The sequence below is a fragment of the Perca fluviatilis genome, chromosome 24 (assembly GCF_010015445.1).
Source record: "Perca fluviatilis chromosome 24, GENO_Pfluv_1.0, whole genome shotgun sequence".
Classification (NCBI taxonomy): Eukaryota; Metazoa; Chordata; class Actinopteri; order Perciformes; family Percidae; genus Perca; species Perca fluviatilis.
The window spans coordinates 13,524,538-13,540,508 of NC_053135.1; the positions used below are offsets into that span (position 1 = coordinate 13,524,538).

General features: G+C 43.6%; 1 protein-coding gene and 1 pseudogene across 26 annotated transcripts in view; both read left to right on the forward strand.

Annotated features, from left to right (window-relative positions):
* The window catches only part of dmd (dystrophin), a 470,394-nt gene that overhangs the window by 308,327 nt on the left and 146,096 nt on the right, over positions 1-15,971 (forward strand). For all 26 annotated transcript variants that reach the window (XM_039793561.1, XM_039793552.1, XM_039793539.1 and 23 more), the window contains 7 exons: positions 4,427-4,602; positions 6,137-6,284; positions 6,614-6,739; positions 8,348-8,497; positions 8,747-8,845; positions 9,138-9,237; positions 15,377-15,546. In XM_039793561.1, the coding sequence (XP_039649495.1) occupies positions 4,427-4,602; positions 6,137-6,284; positions 6,614-6,739; positions 8,348-8,497; positions 8,747-8,845; positions 9,138-9,237; positions 15,377-15,546 (969 nt within the window). The remainder of the gene's footprint in view (positions 1-4,426; positions 4,603-6,136; positions 6,285-6,613; positions 6,740-8,347; positions 8,498-8,746; positions 8,846-9,137; positions 9,238-15,376; positions 15,547-15,971) is intronic.
* On the forward strand, positions 411-3,459 carry LOC120554583 (annotated as a pseudogene).

A 15,971-nucleotide genomic window follows, 5' to 3' on the forward strand; every position in this document is an offset into this window, starting at 1 on the left:
TCGGGTCTCTCGGACCCATACGTTATTCAATGGTAATTCTCTACGGCCGCAGCTCTTGCCTTCGGGTCTCTCGGACCCATATGTTATTCAATGGTATTTCTCTACTGCCGCGGCTCTGGTCTTCGGTCTCTCGGACCCATAGGTTATTCAATAGTATTATCTACTGCCGCAGTTCTGGCCTTCGGGTCTCGACCCATACGTTATTCAATGGTATTTCTCATACAGCTTTCGGCTCGTTCTCTCGGACCCATACGTTTTAATTAATACGTTTACGGGTCTTGCCGGTCTCGGACCCATATGTTATTCAATGGTAATTCTCTACTGCGCAGCTCTGGCCTTGTCTCGACCCATAGGTTATTTTTTTCCCGCACATACGTTATTCAATGGTATTTCTCTACTGCCGCAGCTCTGGCCTTCGGGTCTCTCGGACCCATACGTTATTCAATGGTATTTCTCCACTACCGTGGCCCTGACCCTAAGGGGCTCTGGGACCCTGGCCAGTATTCAACATCCAAGGCTTGACCTTGTCCTACTAATACACTTTTATTACACACACACACACACATTCTCTGTACACATTTGTCTTGTTGTTTTTCATCTTTGCTTCTGCTTTTGGACTTTTGTACGTTTTGTACTTGGTTCAGCATGGCCCGTCGTATGAATCTAGATTTCAACCTGCATCAGGGTTTCTGCATCGCAAGATGCAATGTCCCAGAAGAGGAAGGAGATGAACAACAAGAACAAGAAGAACAAGACGACCAAGAAGACGACCAAGAAGAAGAAGACGAATACGAAGAAGACGCCCACCACCACCACAGCGACTCCGACGAGGAAGATGAATGCAAGTCCGAAATAGGCTGCAGCGACGACAACGACGAAGGAGAAGACGATGACGACGACCAAGACGACCGAGAAGAACAAGGAGTCAACGCAGAACAAGAGGGTGGACAAGAAATGGGAGAAGAAGACGAGGAGGACGAGGAGAGGGAAACGTTTGTGTCGAGAAATGGCGAAATCGAATGGTCCTCGGACACGTATCATCCCTGTGGCAGTCAAAGTCATCGCCGCGGCACCAAAGAACAAGAAGACGAAGGAGAAGACCACACACGCGCTACTCCTCCACAGAGCCCGGGTCCCACAGAGTACGCTGCCACGCGCGTCCACGACATACTCTCGGTGTTTGACCTGTTTGTCACACCGCGAATAATAGACATTGCGCTGGCCGCCACGAACCTCGAGGGCCTAAGGAAATTCGGCAACGACTGGAAATCGATGGACGCCACGGACCTGTGCGGATACATGGGGCTGCTGATCCTCGCCGGCGTGTACAGGTCCCGAAACGAGGCCTTGGAGAGCCTGTGGCACGAGGAGAGCGGCAGGGCCATTTTCCGCGCCACGATGCCAATCAAACGGTTCCACACGTTCTCGGGAGTGCTGCGATTCGACGACCGCGAGACGAGAGCCGCCAGACGAGCCTCGGACAAACTGGCGCCCATACCAGACGTGTGGGATGAGTGGGCGCGGCGGCTGCCTCGCCTCTACAACCCGGGCCCGGACGTGACCGTGGACGAGCAGCTGGTTCCCTTTTGAGGTGGGAGTGCAGGATAAACGGTTGTCCTTCAAATTCCCTCTGCACGCAATAAATAGATCGGAGCCCATCAGAGAGTTGCCAGACTGACCCTCTGGGGCGCGCGTGTAGTTTGCTGCCTGTGGAGCGCGTGTGTATGTCGTGTTGTGTAGGCCACTTTGTTTGCTCTTTTCACCGTGGCACCGTGGTCTTGTGTGGGTTTTGGCTTTGTTTGCGCCGTTTCTTTTTGTCTACCTCATAGTTTAGAATGCTTTTGTGTGTGTGTGCCTATGTGCACACGGATGGTTTTAAAGATTTTCTTTTTGTTATCCTTGTTAATTTTTATCTTCTTCTTGTTCTCATTTCGTCTCTTCACTCTTACTCTGCTCCCTCCGAGTCCTTTTCCTGTGTCCTTGTCATTCTCCTTCTTTGACGACACGTCCAACAACAACAACAACAACAACAACGACGACGACACTGACGACAACAACAACAAGGTCGATGCTCCTTCCGCCAGTACATACCCAGCAAGCCCGGCAGATACGGATTCAAGGTGTGGGTGGCCTGCGACGCCGTGTCCAGCTACGCGTGGAACATGCAGGTCTACACGGGCAAGTCTGTGAGCGGCGAGCCCGAGAGGAATCAGGGCGCCCGGGTGGTGATGGACCTGACCGAGGGGCTGACGGGCCCCCGCAATGTGACGTGCGACAACTTTTTCACCACCTACGAGCTGGCCCGGCAGCTCCTCCATGACAGGGACCTCACCGTGGTGGGCACGATGCGCAAAAACAGGCCCGAGCTGCCAAAAAGTGCGTCCAAAGTTCGCCTTCACGCCCACCATCACTCTGGTGTCCTACGTGGCCAAGAAAAACAGGAACGTGGTGCTGCTGAGCACGCTGCACACGAGGGACGCGCGAGTCAGCACCGCCAGGCACGGCAAACCCGACATCATCCTGCACTACAACAGCACCAAGGGCGGCGTGGACAACCTGGACAAGCTCGTCGGCATGTACAGCTGCCGCAGGAAGACGGCGCGCTGGCCCCTCGCCGTGTTCCACAACATCCTTGACGTGTCCGCCTACAACGCCTTTGTGCTCTGGCGAGAGCTCAGGCCCGAGTGGATGCGCAGCAAGCTCAACAAGAGGCGCGCCTTCCTCGAGCAGCTGGGCAGGGCACTTGTAACTCCGCTCATCGCGAGACGGCAGCGTCTGCCTCGCACGCCAGTGTCCGCTGCGCTCGTCAAAGCCGTGGCGACGAGGTTTGCCTCATCGAGCGCTGGCGCCGGCGATGTCAACGACGAGAATGACGACGACGACGACGAGGATGCGCAACCGAGGGCGCAGAGAGTGCCCAGCAAGCGAAAGAGGTGTCAGCACTGTCCAAAGCCGACGGAGCGCAAGACGCACATCGTGTGCGGCGGCTGCAAGAGATACATCTGCGGGAGCTGCACGCGAGCCTACTGCGCGGACTGCGCGAGACAGCATAGACTCTTGGCTCAGGCGGCGCCAGTTTGAGCTTCGACCTTTTGCGCTGCGACAAAACCCGGCGAGCTGCAAACAAAACACACGTGTGTCGGGAGTCACGCTAGGAATTGCCTGCGGCCTGACACCAAACGACGACGAAGACGACGAGAAAGTTGTCTTTGAAATGTGTGAAATGAAATGAAATGAAATGAACCTTGAATCTATTTTGAATAAAAACCCTTTGGGATACTCGTGCTGTGTGAGATGTGAGTTGATGTTACGCACCCGGGCCGCACACACAGTTGACGTGAAATGATACACATGAGGGTCCCAACAGACCCGGAGCACAACGCTACGAAGACGACGAGAAAGTTGCCTTTGAAATGTGTGAAATGAACTGAAATGAAATGAACTGAAATGAAATGAACTGAAATGAAATGAACTGAAATGAACCTTGAATCTATTTTGAATAAAAACCCTTTGAAAAGTAAATAAACTAAAGGACCACACAAGGGTTAAAGTAATTTCTACCAAACATTTAATTTAGGGAATTTTAAGGGATTGTTCTTTCATAGTGTACCAAAGGCAACACAGTGGTACACTACAAAACAATACATTTCAATGTAAGCTATGTTTGACTAACTATTTAATCCCAAATTTTTTTTCAACTTTAACCCATAATCCTCACCATAAATCTTTAATTTATGCCTGGTTTAAGACTACACGACATCAGCCAGATTATAGCCCAACCTGACATCGTTTTTTCACTGTGTACAGTAGTGTGTCATAGTGGATGACAACCGACGCCACATCTGGCATGCCTTACGACATCACAACAGAAAGACTAGCATGTTTGAATTACTTTTGCCCATCACAATGTCTTCATTACGTACTTTGACCCGATGAATAGGAGCACAGAGCGCTCTTCCACAACTGTAAACATGGCTAAGCGAAAAAGGAATGATGTTGTTGGTGCTGCTAGGTGGAACTGTGAAACAGAGAAAAAGGTCATTTTTTTAGGCTTTTCCAAACACAAGACAGCAAGTATCATACACACCGCCATTGTTTTTGTTTGTTTGTTATGTTCCTAGAAGTCAGTTCCTAGCATGTTCCTGATGACATCCCACACATTGTGAAAGATGGCAAGCTTTGATTCGTTGGGGACCAACGTGTAGTCTGTCATGTCTCTTGGCCAAGTCATTGCAAGAATTTATGACTAATCAGTGACTATCGTAACAGAACAAAATATTGTGTAGTCGGAACCCTTCTTAACCTTAAAATAAATCCCACACAGACCAAACAATAAAAAGGCTAATCTGTGTGTGTGTGTGTGTGTGTGTGTGTGTGTGTGTGTGTGTGTGTGTGTGTGTGTGTGTGTGTGTGTGTGTGCGTGCAGGACCTGACGGAGGCCGTACCTCTTCAGGAAGTGGTTTTGTGCAGAGTGAACTCTGTAGGAGAGGACATCAGCCAGTTGAGCACACCAGACGATGCATCGCGGCTCCGAACACAGCTCAAATTACTCAACACTCGCTGGGCTAACGTCGGCAAGCAGCTCAATGAGCGCAAGAGGAGGTGTGTATGTGTGTGAGTGTGTGGCTTCTGGTCATGGATAATCGGTTGTTTGTCTCACTTTCAAATGTCCGTGACAGTACTTTCTTAGGGAATAATTTTCTTTTAATTTGTCTCTGTAGGTCATGTAATAGGAACTTTGTCGTAAAAAACACAACAAGGTGCCTTTAAATCAGTGGTTCCCAAACTGGGGGGGTGCTCCCCTAGAGGGGGCGGGGAGTTGTAACAGGGGGAGCGCAGCGATGCTAAATATAAACTTCTATTTATTTTTATTTTTTATATATATATTAGATTTTTTTGTGTGTGTAATTTTGGTATTTTTTAACCTGGACCCTATTTCCCCATGCACTGGTGTCTAAGTGACTAATGTGAACAAAAATATTTGAAATTAGATCAGCATTGAGCAAGAACGTTGTAACTGGCTGCCGCGAACCGGGCTGCAATGTATTCTATAGGGCAGTGGTTCTCAAACTGTTTGAGATCAAGGACCCCTAAACTGACAAAAACTAGACCACGGACACCCATTTGATTAGATTTTGTCCAAGGGTCCCCATCTGATAGGATTTTTGCTTTTAGATGTTTTATTACAGAAAGTCTATGAATGAGGATGTGCCTGTATATGAATCTATGAAACATTGTGTTAATTATGGATGGAATTATAGTGAAAATAAGTTATTTCACTTTTTACTGGGGACCCCCTGGAACCTCCTCTTTGAGAAACATTGCTATAGGGTAAATTCCCAGCATGATTTTCCTTCCACTAAAAGTGTTTTTGCCACTGACAGGTTCAGAATATTATTCTACTTGTCTGACAACATTATGGAAAGAATTCCTACAGAGATAGACCTTTTTGTTAGAGTATGATCCTTTTTGTTTAACCAAAAACAGCCCCAAAATCGCTATCGCCAGGCTCACCAGACTTTTAAATAAACAGTACTTTTAGCGTGTATAGAGCCAGAATATTTTCACATGAAAATGGGTGAATTAAGGGTTTATTTCAATCAAACCAGAGTGGTGATATTTGCAACAGTGGAAAAACGAACCGAGAAGGCTTTTGATAGTTTTATTTTGTTTCTGTCGACTTTTAAAGAAGTGTTGTTTTTACGATGATAAAATTTCAGTCTGAAATTTCAGTCTGGTGGGTTTCGCAATAGCAATTTCAGGGCTGTTTAATTTTAATCAAAAGGTTCTTACTCTTTAACAAAAAGGTTGACCTCTGTAAGAAACCTTTCCATGTTGTCAGACACTTAACATAATAATCTGCATGTCAGTGCCAAAACAAGCACTTTTAGTGGACCTAAATTGACAAAATTTCAATTTCAAAGTTTTTTCCATTCCCGACACAAAAATATGGGAAAATAGGGTCCAGTTTAAAAAATACCAAAGTTACATTTTAACTCCTGGGGTGAAAGTGAGACCCACTCTTTTGTGTGCGTTATCAAACTGTGTCATCAGGACTTCATGGGGCTATTCCCTTGCGAACATGTCTCACCCTCCTTCCCTCTTTTTTTCTTGCTGTCGCCTTTTACTCCTGCAGGTCTGCAGAGGCACGCACGGCGACTGCAGAGCTGCAGGAGAACATGGGCTCCATGCTGGGCTGGTTGGACAAAGCAGAGCGCATCCTTGACATCCCTTTGCAGCCTGCAGAGCCACAGCACATCAGAGACACTCTGGGCAAAGTCCAGGTACCATCGAGACACATCACAGCAGTTATAATGTGCATCTTGTGTGTGTGTGTGTGTGTGTGTGTGTGTGTGTGTGTGTGTGTGTGTGTGTGTGTATTTAATGTCATTGAGAGGGTTTTATGGTTACCAATGAGATGCTATAATATGTCATTCTGAAATTCAACCATGAAAATACTTTTTTGTTAGTGTGTGTGTGTACGTGTATTTAGATGTGAGTTTACGTAATAAGATTGAAAGAGCTTGTGTCTTACATTGAGCTTCTTTAATGATTTTTTTTTAATTCTGACTTGTGTGTGTGTTGTGTGTGTGTGTGTGTGTGTGTGTGTCAGGCGTGTGTGGAGGAGCTTCCTGCCAAGAAGATGGCGATGGAGGACCTGAACTCCAGACACAAACAGATAACGCTTCCTGCGGACAGACAGAAAGACATCAGGGTCATCAACACTCGCTGGGCTCAGGTCAGCAGCTTCCTCTGTGAATACTACAACTAACAGCCCTCCAGCATTTTGTAAATATTCATATTTCTCATCAGAACATAGCTGCACCAGGCTATAAAATCAAACCATCTACATCATTATGTTTTGTAGCTGTAACAACCTTAGACACGACACTTGTGGACTCAAATGCACGACTCGAAAAACAGTAGAAGGTTTAACAAAAGTATTTACTTGACAAAAAGTTCAAACAAAGAAAAGCACTCACTTGGAGGATCAAACAATGTCACAAAAACTACAAACAAAACGTGATTACATGAAGATCTAGCTGGTACACCTGACGACACTATCACATTGGACAGAACAAGACAAACTGGCACAAGACAAAGGGAGACAAGGACTATTTATAGATGAGGTAGAGGAAAACAGGTGAAACCAATCAGGGGCGGGGTAGACAATCACAATAGTGGGGAATTCACACAAAGGGAGGAAGTCAGGGTCTGAAACGAGAGGGAAAGGTGAATATAAAATAAAACAGGAAGTGCACAACAAGACTAGACATGAGTGACTTAACATACTTGACGAGACATAACAGTAGCTGCCCCAAACATCAGACAAACACAGTTAGAGACTAGCTGGTGAACATGTTGATAGTGGAGGATTTAGCAGATAAAAAGATATATAAGGAGTTGATATAGACCAAAAACAGAGCTAAAAGAGAGTGAATATTAGACTTACATTCATCAGGTGGACACACACACTCTAAATGAATGATAATGTTATTTATTAATGATGTTCATGTATTCTTCAAAAAAAACTGACCAGTTCCAGCAGTTTACATATATTCTTAAAAAATTTAATTATTGTTATCATTGTTAACAAAACATTACTTCTTCATAACTTCATCATGTTTGTGACCCTTCAAATAAAGTGCTAACCTGGTCCATCTTTAACATTGATAAATAAGATATGATTAATGGTGGCATATGCCCCAATCTTTGTGACCCCTCAAATAAAATAAAAATGTCAAGACATTTCTTGTGTTGAGACAGAAGTTAGTAAAAAGTAAAATTCATAAATATCCTACTTGGATGAGCATTGTTCTCAGGCATTACTGTTTAAGTGCCTTATGTTGTTGTGAATAAAGCAACTATAAATGCATCTCTAGTATACTGTATTTTGTATTAATGTAGTGACCTAAATATCATTTTGCCAACCCACTCCTTTAATTCTCAATACATTTAATTTAATCCCACTGTTAATCATATCTTATTTATCAATGTTAAAGATGGACGAGGTCAGCACTTTATTTGAAGGATCGCAAACATGATGAAGTTATCATTGTTAAATGATAACAATAATACAATTTTTTAAGAATATATGTAAACTGCTGGAGCTGGTCAGTTTTTTTGAAGAAGACATGAACATCATTAATAAATCAGAAGTCATGATGATTCAAATACCTTTACTATTAATCCTTGTACATTACTGATAGTTCAGGAAGTACTAAATTAATGAATGCATGCTTTTTCATGCATGAAGTCATGCAAGAATTCATGATAATTCATGTAGCATTATTATAAAGTGTTACCGGTACACGTACCTGATAAATCACAGCATGTCTTTCTTTAGGTGTCCAAGGCTCTGCCTGAGCGTCAGCTGGAGATTGAGGGTCTGCTGAGGGAGCTGGAGAAGTTTCAGGGTCAGCTGGACGTCCTCTCAGCCTGGGCATCTAGCGCCAGGGCCAAGCTAGAGCACAGCCCTGAGGAGCCGCCACCAAGGGTAGGACAAACAAACACACACACACACACACACACACACACACACACACACACACACACATACACACGCACCATGTTACCATAACATTCAAGCCTTAATTGGCTAAAATTTGTTTTTTCAATTACATATAGCCTAATGCCCGATTTTGAAATGCAGAATTTCAAAAAGCAAGTGCTGGTCCTTTTGAACAAAACCTTTTATATGCTATATTCAACATTTGTTTTGTCTCTCTCTTGTTTGTTTCTTCAGCTCGTTGAAGAAGTGCAAGTCAAGCAGCCAGAAGTGGAGTTGGTTTTGGAGCGAGCTGATCAGCTGTACAAGGACAGTCGTCCTAGCCAACCAGACAAGGTGAGGAAATCAAACAATCCGTCAATGATTTATCTATCGAAAGGAACAGCATTCTTGCAGCATATATGCTTTTTCATATTCCACCAACTGAAGTTGCCATATCAAAATAAATGACTTTGATTGCATCTGTACAAATTGATCTTCTGTGATTCTTCTGTGATTATCTGTGAACTTTGTTGTCAACATGTAATGATTTTGTGTGTGTGTGTGTGTGTGTGTGTGTGTGTGTGTGTGTGTGTGTGTGTGTGTGTGTGTGTGTGTGCGTGTGTGCGCGTGCATGTGTGCGTGACAGGTGAAGTATGTCAAGCTAAGGGAAGACTGGACTGTGATCCTGGAGCTGGTGCGGCAGCATAAGGAGAGGATGGCTGCTCTGCTAGTAGCCAAAAAAGCCAGTAAGACCTCATTTTCTTCATTGCGTGTGTCAGTCGGCATGTATGTCTCAATGTGTGTTAGAGAGCTCTGAGTGCAAGAAATAATTATATTTTGGGTAGTATGGATATTTTAGCCAGCCTTAACCTTGATGATGCAACTTCAGAGGATTTAAGATTAGAGTTAGGGCTAGATCTGAGGTTAGGTCAATTTTAGAACAGAGGTTTAAATATCTTCAATATACAATACATATTTGATCAAAGATTTTTAATGAAAATATTGTTTCAACAAAATCCATAATTTTTAAAAGCTATGTTCTAATTCTAGACCACTAATTGTGTGTATCCTTTTTTATAATTCTATTTTATAGATATCGTATAGCATCATCACAATGCTCAACACAAAATATCAATCATACCAACACCATGGGACTGAGCTAAAGACATAATTCCCTTTTACAAACAACAGAGGATGCATTTAAAGCAGGGGTTAAAAAACTAATTGCCAAAATGTTTTGTTAGCTAATATATGGGCATTTTCATTATTTACAAATACAGCAACTTGTTGCAAACCTGTAAAATTACTGTTTAGAGGTACATTTGTATTTGACAATTATCTTGCATTTCTAAAAAAAAATGTACCGCAAGCAACAGTTTGACTAGTCTGACTTCCCGGATGTATAGCGTATGGGTGCCTGGGCACCGTCGCTGCGTCCGGGGCTTTGCACCGCCTGAGACCATCGTGATTAGTTTAAAGAAATGCTTACAAGCCAAAAGCTTTTTTTCCTCTATCCCAGAATGATAAGCGGTGTAGCCAGATCATACTTCAGCGCTGAGAGAGATAAGTCTAGCTATGTGAGACTACACTTTGACAGCCATATATATATATATATATATATATATATATAGATAGATAGATAGCTAGTTAACAATGACAGTGGAATTTCCAGTGAGAAACAGCAGCTAGTAACAGTGACAACGCTTTCCAGCCGCGTAGGCTTCCTTTTTGCTGATCATCCAGTGAATAGCAACCAATGAATACACTTTAAATTGTGCGACTACACGACCAGTAAAAATAAAAAATAAACAATTCTTGTTTTTTTCTTCTTATTTACCATGTTATGATGATGGTATGTCATAATTTTTTGAGTGGCAATGCATTTAAAAAACACCACATTGCGAGCAGCCCTCCTCTTTCACTCTGTGCACAGCCTACACATTGCACAGAGGAACAGAAGCCTGCTTTCCGCTCACGGCAGAACAAAGCAGTTTGCCTAAGTTTGTCACAAAAAGACGTTGTAAGGAGCAGGAGGAAGAGAATTCAGCTCAAATTCAGCCATAATTTTCAACCCAGACAATCCTCCAATAGTTTCTCCTCAACAAGTGTCAAGCAATGACCATAGACTGTATATAAAGACTTTAAACACTATTAGTTAAGGGCACGGCAATACAATTTCCTGCTAGCTTTATTAGGTAGTTTATCAGGGCCTGCAGATTTTGTTGTGTCAAAATGCTTGAGGGCTTTATTTACATCTGAAACTGTGATAGGACTGAAACTAAAAGACTGACTAGAAGGATCTAGACCAACAGTTTCAACTGTAGAGGAACACTCATGTTGAGGACTTAAGCCTTGTTTACACGAAGGGAAGAGGCAGATATTTTCCTGCGGTTTGGCCTCTCATTTACACGAAAACCCTGTTTTTATCACAGAAAACGATTATTTCTAAAAACTCTGGCTAAAGTGGAGATTTTGGAAAACTACGTTTGCATGTAAACTGAGACAAACGGAGGTTTAGGCAGCCGAGAGAGAGAAAGAGGACGTGATTGGTTGCTGTTGTTGCTGTTGTCAGGATTCTGATTGGGACGTGGGCTTGAGCTTCTCGTTACACTGCCACCTACAGGTCTGGCATGCTCTTGACTGCATTGACGGCATATATACACGGGTACATATAAACAAACACTTTTCTGAAAACGGAGAGGTTGAAATGTCCGTTTATGAAAATAGCCGGCCACGTGTAAACGTAGCATGAATGATTCAAATAAAAATCCTGAGGCTATGAAATGTTCATTGAAACAATCAAGCATTTTGGCCTTGTCTGTAACCTTTTGAGAGTCCATCACAATGCTTGAGGGAAGCTCCTGGCCTTTACTGTTTTCTGATTTGATAGTTTTCCAAAATTTTTATGGATTATTCAGATTATGAGTGGTTTGAGAAAGAAAATGATCAGCTTTGGCTTTTCTAATTTTGAGAGTACATGCATTGCGCAGTTGTCTGAAGACCAGCCAGTCAGAGTTCTGATTCGATTTTCTGGCTTTTGCCCATGCCACATTGCGCTCATGGAGGATATTTGCTAAATCAGGTGAAAACCAAGCATTGTAACATTACCTCTGATGATGTAGCCTATAATGCTTATATGATTACACTGTGGTGCATTCAGGCAAATTAGTTACAGTGAGGAAAATAAGTATTTGAACACCCTGCTATTTTGCAAGTTCTCCCACTTGGAAATCATGGAGGGTCTGAAATTGTCATCGTAGGTGCATGTCCACTGTGAGAGACATAATCTAAAAAACAAAATCCAGAAATCACAATGTATGATTTTTTAACTATTTATTTGTATGATACAGCTGCAAATAAGTATTTGAACACCTGTCTATCAGCTAGAATTCTGACCCTCAAAGACCTGTTAGTCTGCCTTTAAAATGTCCACCTCCACTCCATTTATTATCCTAAATTAGATGCACCTGTTTGAGGTCGTTAGCTGCATAAAGACACCTGTCCACCCCATACAATCAGTAAGAATCCAACTACTAACATGGCCAAGACCAAAGAGCTGTCCAAAGACACTAGAGACAAAATTGTACACCTCCACAAGGCTGGAAAGGGCTACGGGGAAATTGCCAAGCAGCTTGGTGAAAAAAGGTCCACTGTTGGAGCAATCATTAGAAAATGGAAGAAGCTAAACATGACTGTCAATCTCCCTCGGACTGGGGCTCCATGCAAGATCTCACCTCGTGGGGTCTCAATGATCCTAAGAAAGGTGAGAAAACAGCCCAGGACTACACGGGAGGAGCTGGTCAATGACCTGAAAAGAGCTGGGACCACCGTTTCCAAGGTTACTGTTGGTAATACACTAAGACGTCATGGTTTGAAATCATGCATGGCACGGAAGGTTCCCCTGCTTAAACCAGCACATGTCAAGGCCCGTCTTAAGTTTGCCAATGACCATTTGGATGATCCAGAGGAGTCATGGGAGAAAGTCATGTGGTCAGATGAGACCAAAATAGAACTTTTTGGTCATAATTCCACTAACCGTGTTTGGAGGAAGAAGAATGATGAGTACCATCCCAAGAACACCATCCCTACTGTGAAGCATGGGGGTGGTAGCATCATGCTTTGGGGGTGTTTTTCTGCACATGGGACAGGGCGACTGCACTGTATTAAGGAGAGGATGACCGGTCATGTATTGCAAGATTTTGGGGAACAACCTTCTTCCCTCAGTTAGAGCATTGAAGATGGGTCGAGGCTGGGTCTTCCAACATGACAATGACCCGAAGCACACAGCCAGGATAACCAAGGAGTGGCTCTGTAAGAAGCATATCAAGGTTCTGGCGTGGCCTAGCCAGTCTCCAGACCTAAACCCAATAGAGAATCTTTGGAGGGAGCTCAAACTCCGTGTTTCTCAGCGACAGCCCAGAAACCTCACTGATCTAGAGAAGATCTGTGTGGGCCAAAATCCCTCCTGCAGTGTGTGCAAACCTGGTGAAAAACTACAGGAAACGTTTGACCTCTGTAATTGCAAACAAAGGCTACTGTACCAAATATTAACATTGATTTTCTCAGGTGTTCAAATACTTATTTGCAGCTGTATCATACAAATAAATAGTTAAAAAATCATACATTGTGATTTTCTGGATTTTTTTTTTTTTAGATTATGCACAGTGGACATGCACCTACGATGACAATTTCAGACCCCTCCATGATTTCTAAGTGGGAGAACTTGCAAAATAGCAGGGTGTTCAAATACTTATTTTCCTCACTGTATAGTTGACTATTTAATAATAATAATAATACATTTTATTTGTATTGCACTTTACACATGAGGAACACATCTCAAAGTGCTACAGGTGCACAGATAAAAACAGTATACATTAAAACAGTTTAAAACAAGACAGCAAGAAAATACAAAATAAGTGGGTCTTTAATTTATTTTTAAAAACCTCTATAGACTATGGCGCCCTCAGGTTGTTTGGGAGGGCATTCCACAGTCGAGGCGCAGCCGCCTGGAAGGCCCTATCTCCCATAGTGCGGAGTTTGGACTTGGGGACCTGGAGTTTGTGGCTGTCAGAGGAACGGAGATGTCGGGTTGGGTTATGTCTATTGATGAGTTCTTTAAGGTACAATGGTGCGCTGCCATAGACACACTGATAGGTCAGGAGACAGATCATATACTCAATCCTGAACCTAACAGGAAGCCAGTGGAGTTTATGAAGGATGGGTGCGATGTGCTCGAATTTGCGCACCCTCATCAGGACCCTGGCTGCAAAATTCTGAATGTACTGCAGTCTCTGCAGGCTTTTGCCAGGAATCCCGATGAGGAGTGCATTGCAGTAGTTGAGCCTGGAGGAGACAAGGGCATGAACCAGCTTCTCTGCATCAGAAAGAGAGAGGAAGGGGCAGAGTTTGGAGATGTTCCGGAGGTGAAAGAATGCAGTCTTACAGATAAGTTGGATGTGGGTGTTAAATGATAGGTGGGGGTCAAATCGAACCCCCAGGTTTGTTATAGAGGATGTAAGAGGAATGTCATGACCAGCAAATGAGTAAACGGTCAGGGTGGAAGATCGGAGTTGGTGTGAGGTCCCAATGAGGAGACCTTCAGTTTTAGAGCTGTTTAACTGAAGGAAGTTGTCAGTCATCCATGCCCTTATCTCCTCCAGGCAGGCATTTAAAGTGGCGAGTGATAATGCAGAGGATGTGGGGTCCAACCTGACATAGAGCTGAGTATCATCAGCATAGCAGTGGAAAGCAACTCCATGCCTGCTGATGATGTTGCCCAGTGGGAGTATATAGATGGAAAAAAGGGTGGGGCCGAGGACCGAACCCTGAGGCACTCCACATGTAACTGTGTGGGCCCTTGACCTGGCTCCCCCCAGGGCAACATACTCAACTCTATCAGTCAGGTAGGACCAAAACCACTGAAGTGCTGTGTGTGAAATTCCAATGAAGTGTTGTAGACGGTGGAGGAGGATGGCGTGGTCAACAGTGTCGAAGGCGGCTGAGAGATCCAAGAGCAGGAGGAGGGATGGAGAGCCCTGGTCAGCAGCCACAAGCAAATCGTTTGTGACCCTGACCAGGGCTGTCTCTGTACTATGGGCGGATCGGTTAACATATGTGTTAACGGATAGCTTAACATATGTTAACGGATAGCTTAACATATGTGTATTGGAACCTATAAGTATGATTTGTCTTGGACTGGCTAGGCCCACCTGATATTCTCTGTGCCCACCCACATTTCTGCCTACACTACTGACACGAACTGAGCCTACATAAAGTTAGTTCTTGCAGATAGTTAACCAAACCGCCCAACTACATGGGTTCAAAGCACACAAGCCCTCCCTAACACAAGCAATGTTATCATAAAAAAAATGTAAGCATTAAAAAAGCTAAAGTTTAGTATTCATTAAACAGCCATAACACACAGTTTCACCATAAAACTTCTTCTTCACCAGTTTCTGTGAAAACTGTCCCATTTTAATGAAATCCAGACCTCTGACCAGGCTCTGTTAGCTAGATGCTAAAGGCTAATTCTGTACTCTGAGCTAACAGGGGTTTATATAGTGCAATATTAAACTTTTTCCACCTATATGGGAATTACAGCGTTTAAGACACAAAAACTGAGGTTTTATGAGAATATCAACATGAGGAGTTCATGTTGATATTCTCATAAACCTTCAGTACCTTTAGTTTGTTTCACCGAGAAAATTGTCCTGGAAGATAAATTTAGACAGGGGTCTCCCACTGCTCTGTTTGCAGGTTTACTTGTGGGTTTATGTATGTTTTTGTTCAGGTGTGAACCCTCTCTGTATATTTATCCTGCCAACAACAGTCTATAACTGGACATGAATAAATTATTTAAACATTGTGTGTGTGTGTGTGTCCCAGATGAAAGTTTGACAGGAAGTTCCCAGCCTGAATCTGCGGCGCTGGCTCAGTTCAACAAGTCCTGGGCTGAGCTCACCGATTGGCTGACCATGCTGGATAACATGGTGCAGAACAAACGTGTGGTAGTGGCTGACCTGGATGACATCAACGACAACATCAGCATTCTCAAGGTCAGGACCTCAGAGATTACTGTTAACTAGATTTACAGCACAACAGGGAACTCAATGGGCTTCATGAAAGTAGTACTGGACCAATCGTTTTTATCATATATGTCCATAATAATAATTAATTTTATCTGGGTGGTATTTCAGAAAGCAGGTTTAGTGAAAACTCTGAGTTTGTTAACCCTGAGATGAGGGTAACTCTGGGTTTTCTGTTTCAGAAATAGAGGTAACTTCACCTCAGAGTCAGTTACTATGGTAACTGAGCCTGTGAACCTAACCTGGTCGGGAGCAGGTTTTCTACAAGAAACCTTGAGTTTCTCTCAGTCTCCTCCCGCTGACACAGCGCCCTTTCATTTCCTCATTCATTCATTCAGTCTGGATCAGGCGCATTTTAGCGCAGTTTGTTACCGGCATGAATAAAAAAAAATATG